Below are 15,762 nucleotides of genomic sequence, written 5' to 3' on the forward strand. Positions count from 1 at the left end.
TGTTGAGGAAGGTCCTTCCCTTTATTTAACCTGACTTGTAAAAATCAGTGGTTATCTCCTTGGTTTTATCCAGGCTAGATTATTGCAACTCTCTCAATTTGAGAAATAAGCCAAAACAGATGTTGCAAAACACAGCCTCTAATTTATTAAAGAAAATTCCCAAATTTAAGTCTGCATCATATGCTCTGGCAAAGCTCCATTGGCTTCCTGTCCAAGGGTGTGTGTGACTGCTTGTATAAATTAGTGAGAGGATGACTCAGTGGCTGGATCAGTGTCAGGGTGAGTCAGTGGCTGTATGGGTTAGTGAGTGTGTGGATGAGGGGATGTATGGGTGAGTGGATGTGTACATGGCTGTGTGGGTTGGTAAGTGGATGTGAACGTATTTGTGCTTATTGTTTATCTCGACCTTACAAGTAACTATGTTGCCATGCTCTAAGAACTGTGTAACCTTTGTAACGATGTAATCTGTAACTATGATCTGATGCTCATGTAAAGCGCTCTGATACCTCCGGGTTTAGCCAGCGCTATATAAAACTTTTAAAATAAAATGTGGCAGTGGTATATGGGTGAGTAACTGGGTGTATGAAAGGTAGTATAGGTGAGTGATGAGGTCTATGAGTGACTGTAAGGGTTAGTGAGTGAATTGGAGAGTGGCTGTATGGGTGAGTGTGTGTGCTTATGTCACTGACTTTATGGGTGAGTGTGTACGTTTTAGTATCTGTAAGAGTAAGTAAGTGGGTATGTGTGTATATCTGTGTGGGTAAGTGGCTGTGTGATTGACTTTAAGGGTGAGTAGCTCTATGGGTGACTAAGAGTGTGTGACTGGCTGGTTAGTTGTATGAGTAGATTTATTAGTGGCTTTATTAGTGAGTGAGTTGGTGAATGAGTATCTATATGGATGTCTGAGTGGATGTGTGTGTAGACCTATGAATCATTGAGTGGGTACATAAGTACTGGTATGGGTGTGTAAATGGTTTCAAGAATGGCAGTGTGGATGTTGGAGTGGGAATATAAAAGTTTACATTGGGGTGTGAGTGGGTGCAGTAGAGATTCAGTGGATGATGTCTTCAATGATGTCATCAATGACATCACTGACCATGTCATGCGTGATGTAATATATGAGGTCTTGAGTAGTGCATTGCGGGGGCGTGAGTTATAGTTAGCTCAACTAATCATAACTGCTGAATTTCTCTGGTTTTGTATGAGTGAAATGTCAGCCTAACTATTGCATCCTTGTAACCTTTGGTTTTTTCAGTGAATTTCTAAGTATTTTTTTCTAAATGATATTTCATAACTACAATGCCTCTGTAACCTTAGTTTTTTCTATGAATGTCTATAGTTTTTTTACATGCTCATTCTTAACTATAACATCCCTCTACCCTTTGGTTGTTTTCAGTTTCTAAAGTTTTTTCAATTCTATTTCTTAATTGTAACATGATTTGTTTGAAGTAAACCTCTACAATTTTCATACTTTCTTTCTATAATTGGGTATTGTGTATTATATTTATATTATACAACACTCATTCTTTTAATTGTGTATGTGTTTATCCGAAAATACATTAATAACTGGTTTTTATTTTTAACATTTTTGTGACTCAGCACAACAATGTCACATTTACTGTCAAGACTGTGCATAGGTGAAGGTTTAGCACATGTGCCCCTATGTGTGTAGGTCATCATATCAACAATTTAAATATAAATATTACAAGCATTATGTTATCAATTTTCCTGTGTGTCTTGTTAGTCAACTAAGTTAACACTATCCTGGGCATCATCTCAAACACTGAGGCCACTTGCCCCTCCAATGGATTGAACTCCTCCTGCATATCTAGTCTTTCTCCAGTCCTCATCGCTGCCTTCAGGTTCTTCAAAAGTGTATCTTTTGTCCTATGTTTGTGGTCATGCCACAATTTTTTGCATCCTACTACAGCTATTCTTGTTTATGCCACACACTTGATCTTCTCCACTATTGCTTGCAATAAATTATTCTTCCTGGCTAACGTAATTTAAAGGTGACAAACAAAAGATGCTAATTTTTTGTCATCTTACTTCTCAATAAGTAGCTTTCCTCCGCTGTTAAGTTTTGTTTCCTTTTCCTTTCGCCCGGAGTGTCTGGAAAATTTTCAGGTTAGTGCTGGTATGAGTCCCAATGTACCCCAATATGGGCCCAGGCATCTGCACAGCCTTTTACCTACATCTTTCCTACCTACCTCTATATAACGGCTCTGGCGCTGACCTGTTATCTAGTTACATGCCGAATAAATGTCATGTGGTTTTCTTTGAAAACTAACCTAATTTAGTATGGATGAGGATTCTTAGTATCATATCTTAATCCCCTGCCTGCACGATTACCATCTTCTCTATAATAACTCTGTACAAAAGTCACTGTTATCATCATCCTTGGACAACAGGCCCACATTACCATTACACATCTAGTTTGAACCCCTGAGGGTACCTTTTGGGTATAAAAGATGAACATCTAGAGGTAAAGGCTTTAGGACGACAGCGAATGCGACGCCCCCTGGGTGGATGTGGAAATGGGTAGGAGAGTGTGCTAGGGAAAAGGCAGGAGTCGTTTCCAGAGAGAGTACATGTGTGTGTGTGTGTGTGAGTCTGTGTATGTGTACTTACATCCATGTTTATGAGTTTGTGTGTGTGCCTGAAGGTGGTGGCACCAGGTATATCCTGACCCAGAATGGTCCTCCTCCGCACCTAGAGACCGGCGTCCCCCCTCAACACCGCCAGATGAAAGTGTCAGGTCTCACTTTGCAAGAAAACATATTTGGAAAGCAGTTCAAGGAGAATGAAGCCTTCGAGTGGATGCAGGAGAAGTGAAAGAAGGTGTTCCTCTTCTCGGCTCTGTATGCTGCCTTCATATTTGGTTGTCAGCACCTGATGAAACAGCCAGCTACGTTTGAGCTCGGAAGGCTGCTCATGTCTGGTCCTTAAACCTTACTGCCTTTAGTATATTCGGGACTGTACGAATGGTTGCTGCCTTTGATGATCAAAAGGGCTGAAACAGTCAGTTTGTGACCAGTGCTTCTATAATAGACCTGTCAGCAAATTCTAAGACTATGCATTTGTGCTAAGTAAAGCACCTGAACTAGGGGATACTGGGGCATATTACCAAGCAATAGCGATAATTATCGCTATTGCTTGGTTAGAGACAAAAATTTACTGCTGAGCTGCGGCGATTTCTATCGCAGATAAACCTTGGTATTACCAAGGTTTATCGCAAATGCGATAAAAATCGGCCGCAATGCATGAATATCGCTGAAAAGTCAGCGATATTCATGCATTACCGAGCTAATGCTCTTAGCCATGTTATCCACCTCCCATTGGATAACAGGGCTAAGAACAGCTCAGGGCAGGTGTTAGCTTTTGGAGATATTAGCGTTTAGCGCGAATATCTCCAAAAGTTGGTAATAGGAGATAGCGGCACGCCCACTTTGCATGTCATTAGTGATAAATATCACTGACATGCAAAGTGGGGCCCAAGATGGCCGCTATCTCCTACTAGCTGTCGCTAACTGGTGTTAGCGACAGCTAGGTAATAGGGAGATAATTTTATCTCCGCTTTCTTGGCTTTTAAAGCCAAAAAATAGTAGATAAACTCCCTTGATAATATGCCCCACAGTTCGTATTATTCTTAAAAAACAGAAGCTCATATTCCTGTATCAGGACCACCACAATACTGCTTTACTTTACTCGTGAGACTCTTACAAGGACATGGTTGCTGGAGGAGGCTGGTTGTGACCATGAACCATGGCGTTCATGCTGTCAAGTACACTTACTATGCTTTTTGTGCTGCTAACTTCGGAATCTCATGCACATTTGCCATGTTTATCACATTGGCACAGATCCCTCAGATGTTCATAGGATGCACAGTCAACTATCTGGTCTTCTCATGGATTGAGCAGGGCCATTGCCCATCCCACATGCAAAACATCATCTGGTCCTCCATCATGTACATCACCAACCTTGTGCTTTTCTGCCAGTTCTTCTTCGAAGCATATCTCAACAAAACAATAAAAGCAGCCAAGGCCGACTAATGGCAAGACAAGATAAAAGCCAGACCTCAGTATCATTAAGTGACAAACACATAAGAAACACACAGATTTAAACTGAATGAAATAAAATCATAGGCGCAATGAAAACATATATGGCCCATTCCAGACTTGTGTTACTTGCCAGACTAGAGGCACCAAGGTTCAGCTTAACCCAGTGAGATGCCACTCCTTCACTGGGATCACCACGTTTAAACACCAAAGAAATTGAGCAGTCATCAGATGGCCCTTACTTCTAGAGCCTGGCACGGCACAAATGAAAAAATAAGCAAAAAGTAAAAAAAAGTATAAAAATAACAATTTGTATGAAATTTGTATTCAACGTGATATCCTCTATTTCAACAACTAAAGAAACATACACAGTAAACATTATAATCCAGCGCAACAGCGTAGAAGATGACACCTCACTCTTACGCCCCACTAGTTTCAAATTTCACCAGCCACTACTGGCTTTTTAAAAACTTTTGAGCCAAGCAACAGCCACATGTGCACCACAGCTTCAAACTTGCATCGTGCTATATGACACATCTCTTGGCCATGCATGAAGGTGCGCCATATTGTAAATATGCATCCATGACACACGAAAGTGGTGTAGCACAGCGCCTTCTCATGCGATACTCTGCAATACATCACTGCATGCGTCTTGATAAATCTCTAGCGCGCAAAATTATGGACCTGCCCAACAGATGTAGACCCCGTGGGTTGTCACCCCTGTCTTGCCAAAAATCTCATAGTCTTGCCTTTGCAATCAGCCCACCATAACGTATTAAATCAAATTCCACCCTACGTCATGGTGCATACGTTGGTCATGTCACAAGTGGGAGCAGAGTGGCTCATGATTGAGATTCTGAGGAAAGCCAACATGCACACTTGTGAGCAGCCCTCCCAGCACACTTGCCCCTTCCGGCACTGCCAGTGGCAAAGGAAGGCTTGGCCTGCTAGGTGGTCTGTGCCACAATCCCTGGAGGACTAACAAGCCTCGGTAGGGCAGCCATGGCGTTTCACATGCAGTCTTCAGGTGTCAACCCCAATGGAATTTCCTCAGCATCATATAAGATTTGCCCTGGATATTTCCTCTGACCTCTTTTTGGCATACAAGTTTTATGTGTTGTGGCCATTTTTTATTTTATTTTAAGTCCTGCTCTGGTGTCAGGGTGACAGTCAATAATGATTCATGATTCATAAGGAAATTGTTTTCAATTGAAATATTTATTCATGTTTTTATTGTGGTCGTCTCAACTAGCACCTTGTAGCTTGCAGGTTGCTTCTGAACGCCATCAATAAAGCTTCAATCCCAGCATCCCATGCGAAGAAATACTTACATTTGGTAAAGGGAAACTTTGGACACACGCATGGTGACAAAACCAGAGTCCCTTTAGGAAAACCTCCCCTGTGGTAAGTTAAGTTGCCATCACTTGAGGCCGACAGATATACCTAAAGCAGTCACAAGGTGATCTCTGTAAACCCATTCTTCTCGCTACTCTGTGTATCTGGACATTCTCCTTGCTGGTGGAAAAGTGATATGGGAAATCATCCCACTGTAAATGGAGGAAGACACTGAGGGATATGAGAAGGCTGGTGAGGATCCCCTTCCCTCGATATTCTGGAACAGTGTATCCCATTCTCATCGAAGCTGTCTGGTCCATGACAGTCCATGAGATGGGCTTCCCACCTACGTCCCGCATGCACAGGCTGGGCAGGTGTTGGATGCATTGGCGGACCATTTTAAGGCTGTTCTCATTTCCACCATGTATCCAGTGAGTATTCACCAGCTCAACTTCAGCACCACTGACTGGAGAAGAGAAGAATACAGGCTGATCATCCCTGCTGAAATGAGACAAACAATATTTAGGAAGAATTTAACATCAATCACAAATCAATAATCTTCCTTATTACGTGAAAATAATAGCTTATTTAGAGACTGAATAAGAGTAAGTATCTCACTAAAACCAATGTGGTATGTATTATCTGTCTGTTTATTGAAGTAACATTACCACATGAGTTATGTGGACTTAAAGTCATCCTAGTGTAGACAAATCTAGTAGAGTTGATGGAGCTACTACTACATCCTTTATTTCATTCTTCACATGCTCGAGATGAGAAACCTGCTCTTTCATTTGTGAGTCCATCTGCCCATTCCCCTATTCCTCAAGTAATCACTCTAAAAAACATAAAAACCCGCCTTTATCTTTCCCTCCTACTTCCTCTGCACCACTGCCCTCACATCACAGATATTCCTCAGCTTAGTAGGATCACAGATTTCATATACATTCTTTCCTAATTCAAACTCACAGCCACTTATCCCCTCAACAACATGAAAGGAGTGGCTTCCATACTGACCCGAGGAGGGTTCACTCAGCCCATTGCATATGTATATTACCTTCTGGCAGACGCCAGTAGGTGTAGTTAGCATCATGTCTCCATAGGAAATATATGTTTGTTGATCTGCCTATATCTTCGGTGCTGTTTGACAAATCTTCACAAAATATTTACAAAAAAATTCTCTGGTGAATCTTATTGTGCACAGAAAATTCTAAATTGATTCGTGAAACAGGCTGAGAAAAATGGAGTTCGAAAAAGGGTGCATCTGTAATGTTAATTCCGAAAGGATCTGTTAACATGCCCACAGCCTGAACCACCAAATAGAATCACAACACATTTGCCAGAAAGCTAGATTTTGTTTCACAGATCAGTTATTTGGTGTGAATCTGTTCAGTAGTTGTGGGGAAATAAAAGAAAATAAAGATGGTGATATCTGTGGGCACGATTATTTTTTGAAAGATAACAAGCTTGTGCAGGGAAATATAAAGCTCTGATTGTATGCCAACACTTCCTGCTTACCCTCTACAGAGTGTAAAAGAATTCGTGGGCATGGTAGGAATATCCTGACCTCATAAAGTTGGTCCTGGTGGCCAAGAAGGATCTCAACTGTCCAAAAAAGCAATTAAAAAATAAAAATAATACAGAAAAATTGGGATAGACATGAATTTGGGGGGAAAATAATTCTTGGTTGGGCCAGGCCCAAGGAACACGTTCAAAATACAGGAGGAGGGAGCACAGACCACCAACTCCTGGGGCTTATTTCTTGTTAAATGGGGAGGCCTCTTAAACCAAACCGGGGACCATCTGCTCCCTGGGGTAAAATTTCAAAAATGAATTGGGGGGCATCATGGACCCCTGAGCTCCAGGGACCACCACCTTCCCCGGGCTTATGCGTTATTATGGGTGGCCCTCTCGAACCCCTCCCTGGTCCATGGGGATCTCCACCTCCATAGGGCAGGTCCTGCAAGAAGAAAGGAGGAGGGCTGTGCAGCCCCCTTCCTGCAAGCATAGATGAAACTGGGGACTGCCAACCCCCAAGGCTGGCTACTGCTATGTCCTGGGGTACCCACCCCCAAACATAGCTGTTTGCTGTGGCTTGGCAGAAGCTTTACCACTCCTGATAAGCCACTGCAAATGCTCCAGAGCAGAATTGCTTTCAGACACAGAGAGCTGCTTTTCCAGCAGCTCCCTACGTTTGAAAGCAATGCCGACTTCCGCAGATTATGTCAGAACATTTCATGAGTGATGTAATATGTGAGGTCATAAGCAGTGCATTGCGGGGGCACAAGTTATAGCTAGATTTGTTAACTATAATTGGTGAATTTCTGTGGTTCTAGAGTTCAAAACGTTAATGTTGTTACTGACATATAATTACCTAACTATAATGTTACCATAACCTCTGGTTCTTTCAGTGACTTTCCAAGGTCTTTTCAAACAAAAACAGATCTTTTTTATCTCACCTAAAAATATTGTTGTGTTATGTGAAAAATAATTATAAAGCACACGTACCCCATACAGTTTCTTGGCCCTGGATATTGGTGGTGGCCCGCTGCTCATTGGTTCATTTATACATGCCTGAGGAAAATCTAACTCACACAACAACAGCCATCTTGCAGCCTGCATTTCTGCCCAGGAACTGTCGCACACCCAACCCCCCTGTTCTTGCAGTTCAACAGAAAGCCATGAGACAGTCACACCCTGTGTAAATTATTTGTTTTCCATCTCCTGCTCCCAGCCTGGTAAACATCCTTGACACCGTGATCAGGTTATCTGGACAATGGTCTGACTGCTGGGCCTTGATCAGGGTGATTAAAAAATGACCTAAAAGACTGGGCTTTGATCAAGGTGATTAAACAATGACCTGAAAGACTGAGCCTTGATCAAGCTGAGTGAACAATGATTTGTGTACCAAGCCTTGACCAGGTCACCATCTACAAACGTCGTCTGGATCTAGTTATCAACTGCAAACACTGCCCAGATTGAACAATGAACTAACAGCCAAAAGACTGAGATGAAAAAGTATAAAAGGCTTGTAAGCTGAGGAGTAAAGCAGCAGCCTCCTCTGTCTTGTTTCTGATGAGCTTGGGACTCTGTTCCTGCAGAAGAAGGATCCTGTATCTCCTTTTACTACGTATGAAGGGTATGGAAGGCTTGGGTGGTCCCCCTGCCGCCGAGACCAAGTAAGTGGGTTAATCTGGTTCTTCACTGCTGCTGTGGATGATAGAGTTATATTGGAAACAGTGGTCCCAACCAAAAATTTTTATCAACAGACAAATCTGTACAATAATGAATTCGTTTAGTGAGCTTCCTAAGTCAAACGCTCAGTTGAATTAATCAAGATTACCACTCTGGTAACCTATACACAACATAGTTCTTATACAATAACCTGACACAAACCAAGGATTTATTTTGAAAAAACGAAGGAGTTTTAATGATTTACTCCATTTCAATTAGCTGTTTTTATATACATTTATACAGTTATATACAATTGCAACCTAACGGTAAAAAAGAAGAGCAACGCAGCTTCTAAAGTAGTGCAAGAAAATGAAAGAAAAGAACGTGATTGTGGTGAAGAAAGGGTGCAAGCCTCAAAAAGAGTAGTGACACGTGAAAAAGGGTTTTTTTTTTACAAATACAGCTATACTTGGTATTCAGCTGATCTCACAGAAAAAGCCACAATTAGTTGCTATTATATTTTTATACATTTATACAGTCAAGCAATGACATGTATAATGGTTTTCAAAGGTGGTCCTATCTGTACATAAAAAGAAAGGCGTCGACGTTTCGACCCGTCTTTTGGTACATGGGCAAGTTGGAGCCTCGACCTGCGGGTCTTCCTCAGGACGAAGATTGCACACACGTTTTTTACCGTAGACAATTCACAGAATTGGCCCACTAGAGGTTAATGGGCTGCCAGCGTCCTCCAGTATTGGGATAGACGGGTAGTCCGATGGATCAGAATGGGACACCATAAACTAGATGGTACATCGTCTGTATGGGTATTCAGGCGTTTAAGGTCAAAGACACTCAATGAATATGTTTGGCCGAAATGGACCACCCTGGACTGGATGGTGTGGCGTCCGTGTGGGTATTCCGGATTTTGGGTGACCACCACTCGCGCAAAAGCGCCCAAACACTTTTAAAACACCGTGTATCACGAAAGTCACCCAGGCAGAGTCTGCACGTTTTTCGTCAATTTCCGCCTGATCTTAACATGGCGGCCCGGCGTTTGAAGGCGGACAACGCGGAATAGTAAAAGCGCGATTACTATCGCTATACTGCGGAGGAAATTGACGAAAAACGTGCAGACTCTGCCTGGGTGACTTTCGTGATACACGGTGTTTTAAAAGTGTTTGGGCGCTTTTGCGCGAGTGGTGGTCACCCAAAATCCGGAATACCCACACGGACGCCACACCATCCAGTCCAGGGTGGTCCATTTCGGCCAAACATATTCATTGAGTGTCTTTGACCTTAAACGCCTGAATACCCATACAGACGATGTACCATCTAGTTTATGGTGTCCCATTCTGATCCATCGGACTACCCGTCTATCCCAATACTGGAGGACGCTGGCAGCCCATTAACCTCTAGTGGGCCAATTCTGTGAATTGTCTACGGTAAAAAACGTGTGTGCAATCTTCGTCCTGAGGAAGACCCGCAGGTCGAGGCTCCAACTTGCCCATGTACCAAAAGACGGGTCGAAACGTCGACGCCTTTCTTTTTATGTACAGATAGGACCACCTTTGAAAACCATTATACATGTCATTGCTTGACTGTATAAATGTATAAAAATATAATAGCAACTAATTGTGGCTTTTTCTGTGAGATCAGCTTAATACCAAGTATAGCTGTATTTGTAAAAAAAAAACCCTTTTTCACGTGTCACTACTCTTTTTGAGGCTTGCACCCTTTCTTCACCACAATCACGTTCTTTTCTTTCATTTTCTTGCACTACTTTAGAAGCTGCGTTGCTCTTCTTTTTTACCGTTAGGTTGCAATTGTATATAACTGTATAAATGTATATAAAAACAGCTAATTGAAATGGAGTAAATCATTAAAACTCCTTCGTTTTTTCAAAATAAATCCTTGGTTTGTGTCAGGTTATTGTATAAGAACTATGTTGTGTATAGGTTACCAGAGTGGTAATCTTGATTAATTCAACTGAGCGTTTGACTTAGGAAGCTCACTAAACGAATTCATTATTGTACAGATTTGTCTGTTGATAAAAATGTTTGGTTGGGACCACTGTTTCCAATATAACGTTATCTACCCAGGTCCCCGAACCTTTTTGGGTTACCCCATTTTCATAATGGTGGATGATAGAGTGACAGAGTGAGCCCTGTGGACAAAGCAGAGAGGCCAGCATGATGCGAGAGAGTGGGGCATGTGCTGCTCATCTCTAAAACAAAGTTGCGGTCTGGCAGGCCAGCACTGGCTGAGAGGAGTGGTGCTGCCTCGTCCAAGGTGATAGACTGCCCTGGATTCATGAAAGGCACTGGTAGACCGATATGACGTGGATGGAGAAGACCGCTAGCACAGCAGATGCCTCATCAGACAACAGATGGGAGGCAGCATGATCTAATAGTGTACTGAGGGATGGTGCAGCGGTCCCTTGGTGCTTCTAAATGCTCTGGCGGTAGCGACTAGAGTTTCTCAGACAATGTACTGATCCCACCCAGAGGAGGACACAAGGTGGGAAGTCTACCTCTGTCCCAGTGGAAACTGGGCTTGATAAACTGCAGTGCCCCAGAAAAAGTATCTTTCCTCTACCTGGCACTGCCAGAGTTCCTGGAGAGGAACGGTCATTCACAAGACATACAGGCAATCAATTGGAGTACTACAAGCTCAGGTACTGACCATTGCAGAGGGGGCTTACAGGCCCTAGGCTGGAAGAAGGGGGTCTATGCACAGAGTCACACACCCCCCAACCGCCCACACAGATTCTCAGGCACCCATACAGATACTCAGACAACCAATTAATAACCCATATCGACAATCATGTAGCTACTCACCAACCCATGCATCTGCTTACACACCAACTGACAGACTGATACAGACATTCACAGAGTTTAGTCACTAACCCATGCATTTAGTAAGACACATTTATTCACTCACTTATACAGTCAGTCACACACCTACTAAATCACCGATACAGACACTTGTAACCAACTCATTCTTCAATACACCTTGTTATATATATTTAAATATATAAAACATATTTAAACTTTTTAGAAACACTCAGTCACTGGATGATGCCATCAGTGATGTCATTTGAGATGTCATCAGTGATGTGATGTAACTGACCATGTCATGCGTGAAATAGTATGTGATGTCATCAGCAGTGCAGTGCAGGGGCACAAGTTATAGTTACCTCAACTAACTATAAGGGCTGAATATCTCTGTTTTGGTATGACTGAAATGTCCAACTAACTATAACATCCCTGAAACCTGTGTTTTTTTCAGTCAATTTCTAATGTTCTTTACATGCTGATTTCTAACTATAACATCCCTGAAACCTATGTTTCTTTAGTGAATATTGTTTATGCAACTGTTATTTTTAGGTAACAGTAATGCAAACTACAGAAGGAGCTGTGGTGGTTTAATAGAACTTCAGCATGCCCCTCCACCAAAGAGCATAGAGGGAGCCCCCTATTCTACAGAGCCAGGCAGGAGCTCTCAAGCCAGGGGCCTGTCAGTGAATAAAGGCATTAAAAAGCTCTTGATAGCATAGGCCACAACTTCAAGGTCTCTTATGAAGCAGAGAGCTACAAGCCTCCAGAGGCTAATTAGGAAAATCCTAGTCTTGTACCTCCATTTTAAAGTGCAGTACTGGAATTAGATGTCATGTTGCAGTCCTGCACACACACAGTGTGATGAGTTACAAAAAGGGGTCATTCACCATGTTGCATGCTTTAAAGATGCATTGTGGTCAACAGTTTTTAGTATTTAAGTATTGTCATTCAAAGCTTTATGTGAGCATTGCTGCAGACACACAGCTGCAGACAATACAATAAAGCTGAAGACCACCATCGTGAGCTGCCAGTCTTAAGTCATTTGAACTCTATTTATTGTTTTTTATTCCACGTTTCAATTCCAACAAGACTAACTCAAACTTCCATGCTTCCCAAGTCAATCAACTTAGAAGACTATTTAAATGGATAATAGTAACGGATGTATGACGTTACAACGCATACTTTTACAACGCCTACCTTTACAACGCAATTTTTACACCGCAACATCCATTACAACGCATACCATTACAGCGCATGCCAATACAACGAATTCTTTGAAACTACCTTTACAACGGTAGTCCACTACAACGCATACTACATTTACAACGCATACCATTACAACGCATAACATTACATTGCATGTAAGGTAAGTATTGGATAGTGTAGGGGTTAAAATTACTATTCTAACTCCAGGGGTGCAACAGAAGGGTAAGTGTTGGATAGTATAGGGGTAAAAATTACTATTCTAACTCCAGGGGGTGCAACAGTAGGCTAAGTGTTGGATAGTGTAAGGGTACTATGTGTTGTAATGCTATGCGTTGTAATGGTATGCGTTGTAAGGACTGCGTTCTAATGGCATGCGTTGTAGTGGTGTGCGTTGTAGTGTCATGCGCTGTAATGGTTGTGTTGTAAATGCATGTGTTGTAATGGATGTTGCGTTGTAAAAGTTTCGTTGTAATGGTAGTGCGGTGTAAAAGTTGCGTTGTAAAGGTTGTTTCCCAATAGTAACATCAATTATTTCCAGTGCTTAAAGATTAGAAACAACTGTTGTATGAGGCGCTATGTAAACAAACTTTATTTTTACGCAGTAATGTCAGCATTCTGGTGAACTTTTGGATCCAAATTCAATGCGATCAGTCTCAGGAAATTCATAAAATTAATTTCCTGGGAGTGGGACCTCCTCAACTCCTTATAATCTAGACGTGGGTCATGAAAAAAGCAGTTCAAGAGCTGTAAACATAAAATGGCTGGTTTCACTCCAGTGCTAGCACTGGAAGTGATCTTTCAGATCAATGTAGCATTCTTTACCTATTGTTTTTTGTTGTCATGACACACTCACCTTGCTTTGAGGTGACTGCTGGTTTGAGCAGATGACTCCTCTTCAAGGTTTGTGTTTGGACTCTTCTCACAGACTCCTGCATGCATCTCCCTGACAAACAGGGCTGCTGCCTCACTTTTCACCTCCAACCCTTTAGATTCAGCAATGCTCATAATAACATCATTTAGACACTGCTGCACTCCTGGAAAGAAATAATAATGATAGTAAACTTTGGTAATCCTTCATATTTAATATTAAAGCGTAAACCAGTCAAAAATTACACTGGGTTGTTGTACCAGAAATGCATCAAGTCAACATCACAAAGTGGATGCGCAGGCAGTACGGCACTATTTGCTCAAAAACAGTACGCACATCAAACACGGCAATGTATCTGAAAATGTGGAAATCCCTCCTCATCCACACTGAAGACCTGAGACAATTGCTGACACTCAAGAACCGTATCTTATTAACTTTTTATCCTTTATATCGTACAAGAATTTTTTTTTTTTGTATTGTCATGGTTTTATTTAACTTATGCAAATAAACGTTTTTGAAGTGACTTGTGAGGCACAACAACAAAGTCTTTACGATGGTAAGTAAATAGACACTAACCTTTGTGCTGCACTCACCCAAACTTTAGTTATTGTGGGCTGTAAATTTCATCATTTAGGTGTTCAGAATTCTCTTTGACATGTTTAAGTCCTCAACATAAATCCTTCAGACATTTTATAAAGAAACATTTCTTGCACTTGGGCTTGTATGTATATGTTTTACACTATCATATAGACCACAACAGTGCTGTTTGTACACTGAATAATTGCGTCTCCACCTTCACAATTATTATTCTAATGCTCAGTAGCGCATTCATTTTTACTATAGTTTATGATGGCTTAGATATAGGACAGCAGATTCCTATTTGTTTTATATAGTAAACGGTTCACAGGTCACCAAACGTGTATTATCCTACCAGAATCTCTTATTCATGATGCTCCCTTTGGAATCTGGGGACCCAGGTGTTACATTCTGTATAGTTCAATTCAATATGCTTTATCACCATGTATCTTTAAGTGCATGAGCCATGTTATGTTTTCTAAGGTGTTCCACATTCTCAACAGAGTTTTCCTCATGCAGCATTCTGCTGTTATTGTCAGTTGTAACCTGGACATCCATGTACCTGGACCAGATGCTGTGCTGTTAATAAATCTACTTTAAAGATCAACTTCTCCTTGGATTATTACAAAATTTGGCGACAAGGATAACCTACTCCAGCCATCTTCAGCACAGGAGCGGAGTTTGAACCCATTTTCTTCAATTTTTGGATACTTTGGTAACGATTTGCATTTCGTTTACTTTAAGAAAACCCTGAACACTCTCCATCTCATCTACCATCTTGGATTTACCTCTACCTTTATTCCGTTTTCTGGAAAATTTGGAAACTATTACTTTACTGTACTTTATCCATTTGCATCTTTTGGATTCACCCTACCTTCGTTGATGAATTTGCTCGCGAGTTGGCATTAACGCTGTCTCCTAGCAACCTCTTGCTGTGTTCTACGTTGCCTGTCATTGCTGTGACGAATCGTCCTACGTGTGGTTTCTGCGTCGTGTTCTTCAAACATGTCACTGCTTGGTTCCGCGCACTACCTGGACAGACACTGCTACGGCATTTACTTTGCGTAGACAGACACTGCCACATCACTGCCGGAATGAAATAAGCAGTGAAGAAGCCATCGAACGTCATCACGCAACGTATTGCGTCATCGCGCAACCATTAAAACGTCATTGCGCTACCACTCACGCAACGTGACTCCATTTTGAATATTTTTGTTTCCAGTTACTAAGCAACCATCACACGCGAAGCCGTCCTGAATCTTCGTTTGGCATTATTTTTCACAGCGCTTCATTTCTCAACAATATTCCTCATTTTAGTAAAACTTTTTCAGCGCTTGGATAATTAACTATTTCCTACATCCTGAGGATCTGTACATCGGCCAACCAACTATTTTCCAACCATTTCCGGTTACTGCTTATGTACATTTTCAGTCACTCTCCATTTCAAGTACTGTGATTAGATTTTCTTTTATTTACATTTGCTTTATTCTTAACTTATTCATTTATTCTTTTTATTTATTACATATTTACGTTTTGCAAACATGCAGTTTGATCCTCCAGCTAAATTCTTACAGGTCAAAGGTGATCCTCCAATTCCATGGTCAAGGTGGAAGGAGGAATTCTTTAACTATATGCGTGCTATTGATGGAGAGCGTATGGGTTCTGAGAGGAAGAAGAGTATTTTATTACATTGTTTAGGATCTGAAGGTCA

General features: G+C 41.6%; 1 protein-coding gene and 1 pseudogene across 2 annotated transcripts in view; one reads left to right on the forward strand and one right to left on the reverse strand.

Moving 5' to 3' along the window:
* Positions 1 to 2,745: 2,745 nt before the first annotated feature.
* On the forward strand, positions 2,746 to 4,052 carry LOC147734914 (very long chain fatty acid elongase 6-like; annotated as a pseudogene).
* A 1,330-nt stretch (positions 4,053 to 5,382) lies between these two features.
* Positions 5,383 to 15,762, reverse strand: part of LOC147734915 (glycine N-acyltransferase-like) — a 51,420-nt gene continuing 41,040 nt past the window's right edge. The window contains exons 4-5 of one of the 2 annotated variants that reach the window (XM_086953682.1): positions 13,461 to 13,641; positions 5,383 to 5,891 (exon numbers count right to left, since the gene is read on the reverse strand). In XM_086953682.1, the coding sequence (XP_086809808.1) occupies positions 5,468 to 5,891; positions 13,461 to 13,641 (605 nt within the window). In that variant the 3' untranslated portion in view covers positions 5,383 to 5,467. Of the gene's footprint in view, positions 5,895 to 13,460; positions 13,642 to 15,762 lie in introns of both variants that reach the window. The other variant, XM_086953681.1, reaches the window with a different exon arrangement.

Source organism: Lissotriton vulgaris, chromosome 1_2 (genome assembly GCF_964263255.1).
Source record: "Lissotriton vulgaris chromosome 1_2, aLisVul1.2, whole genome shotgun sequence".
In the NCBI taxonomy this organism is placed as follows: Eukaryota; Metazoa; Chordata; class Amphibia; order Caudata; family Salamandridae; genus Lissotriton; species Lissotriton vulgaris.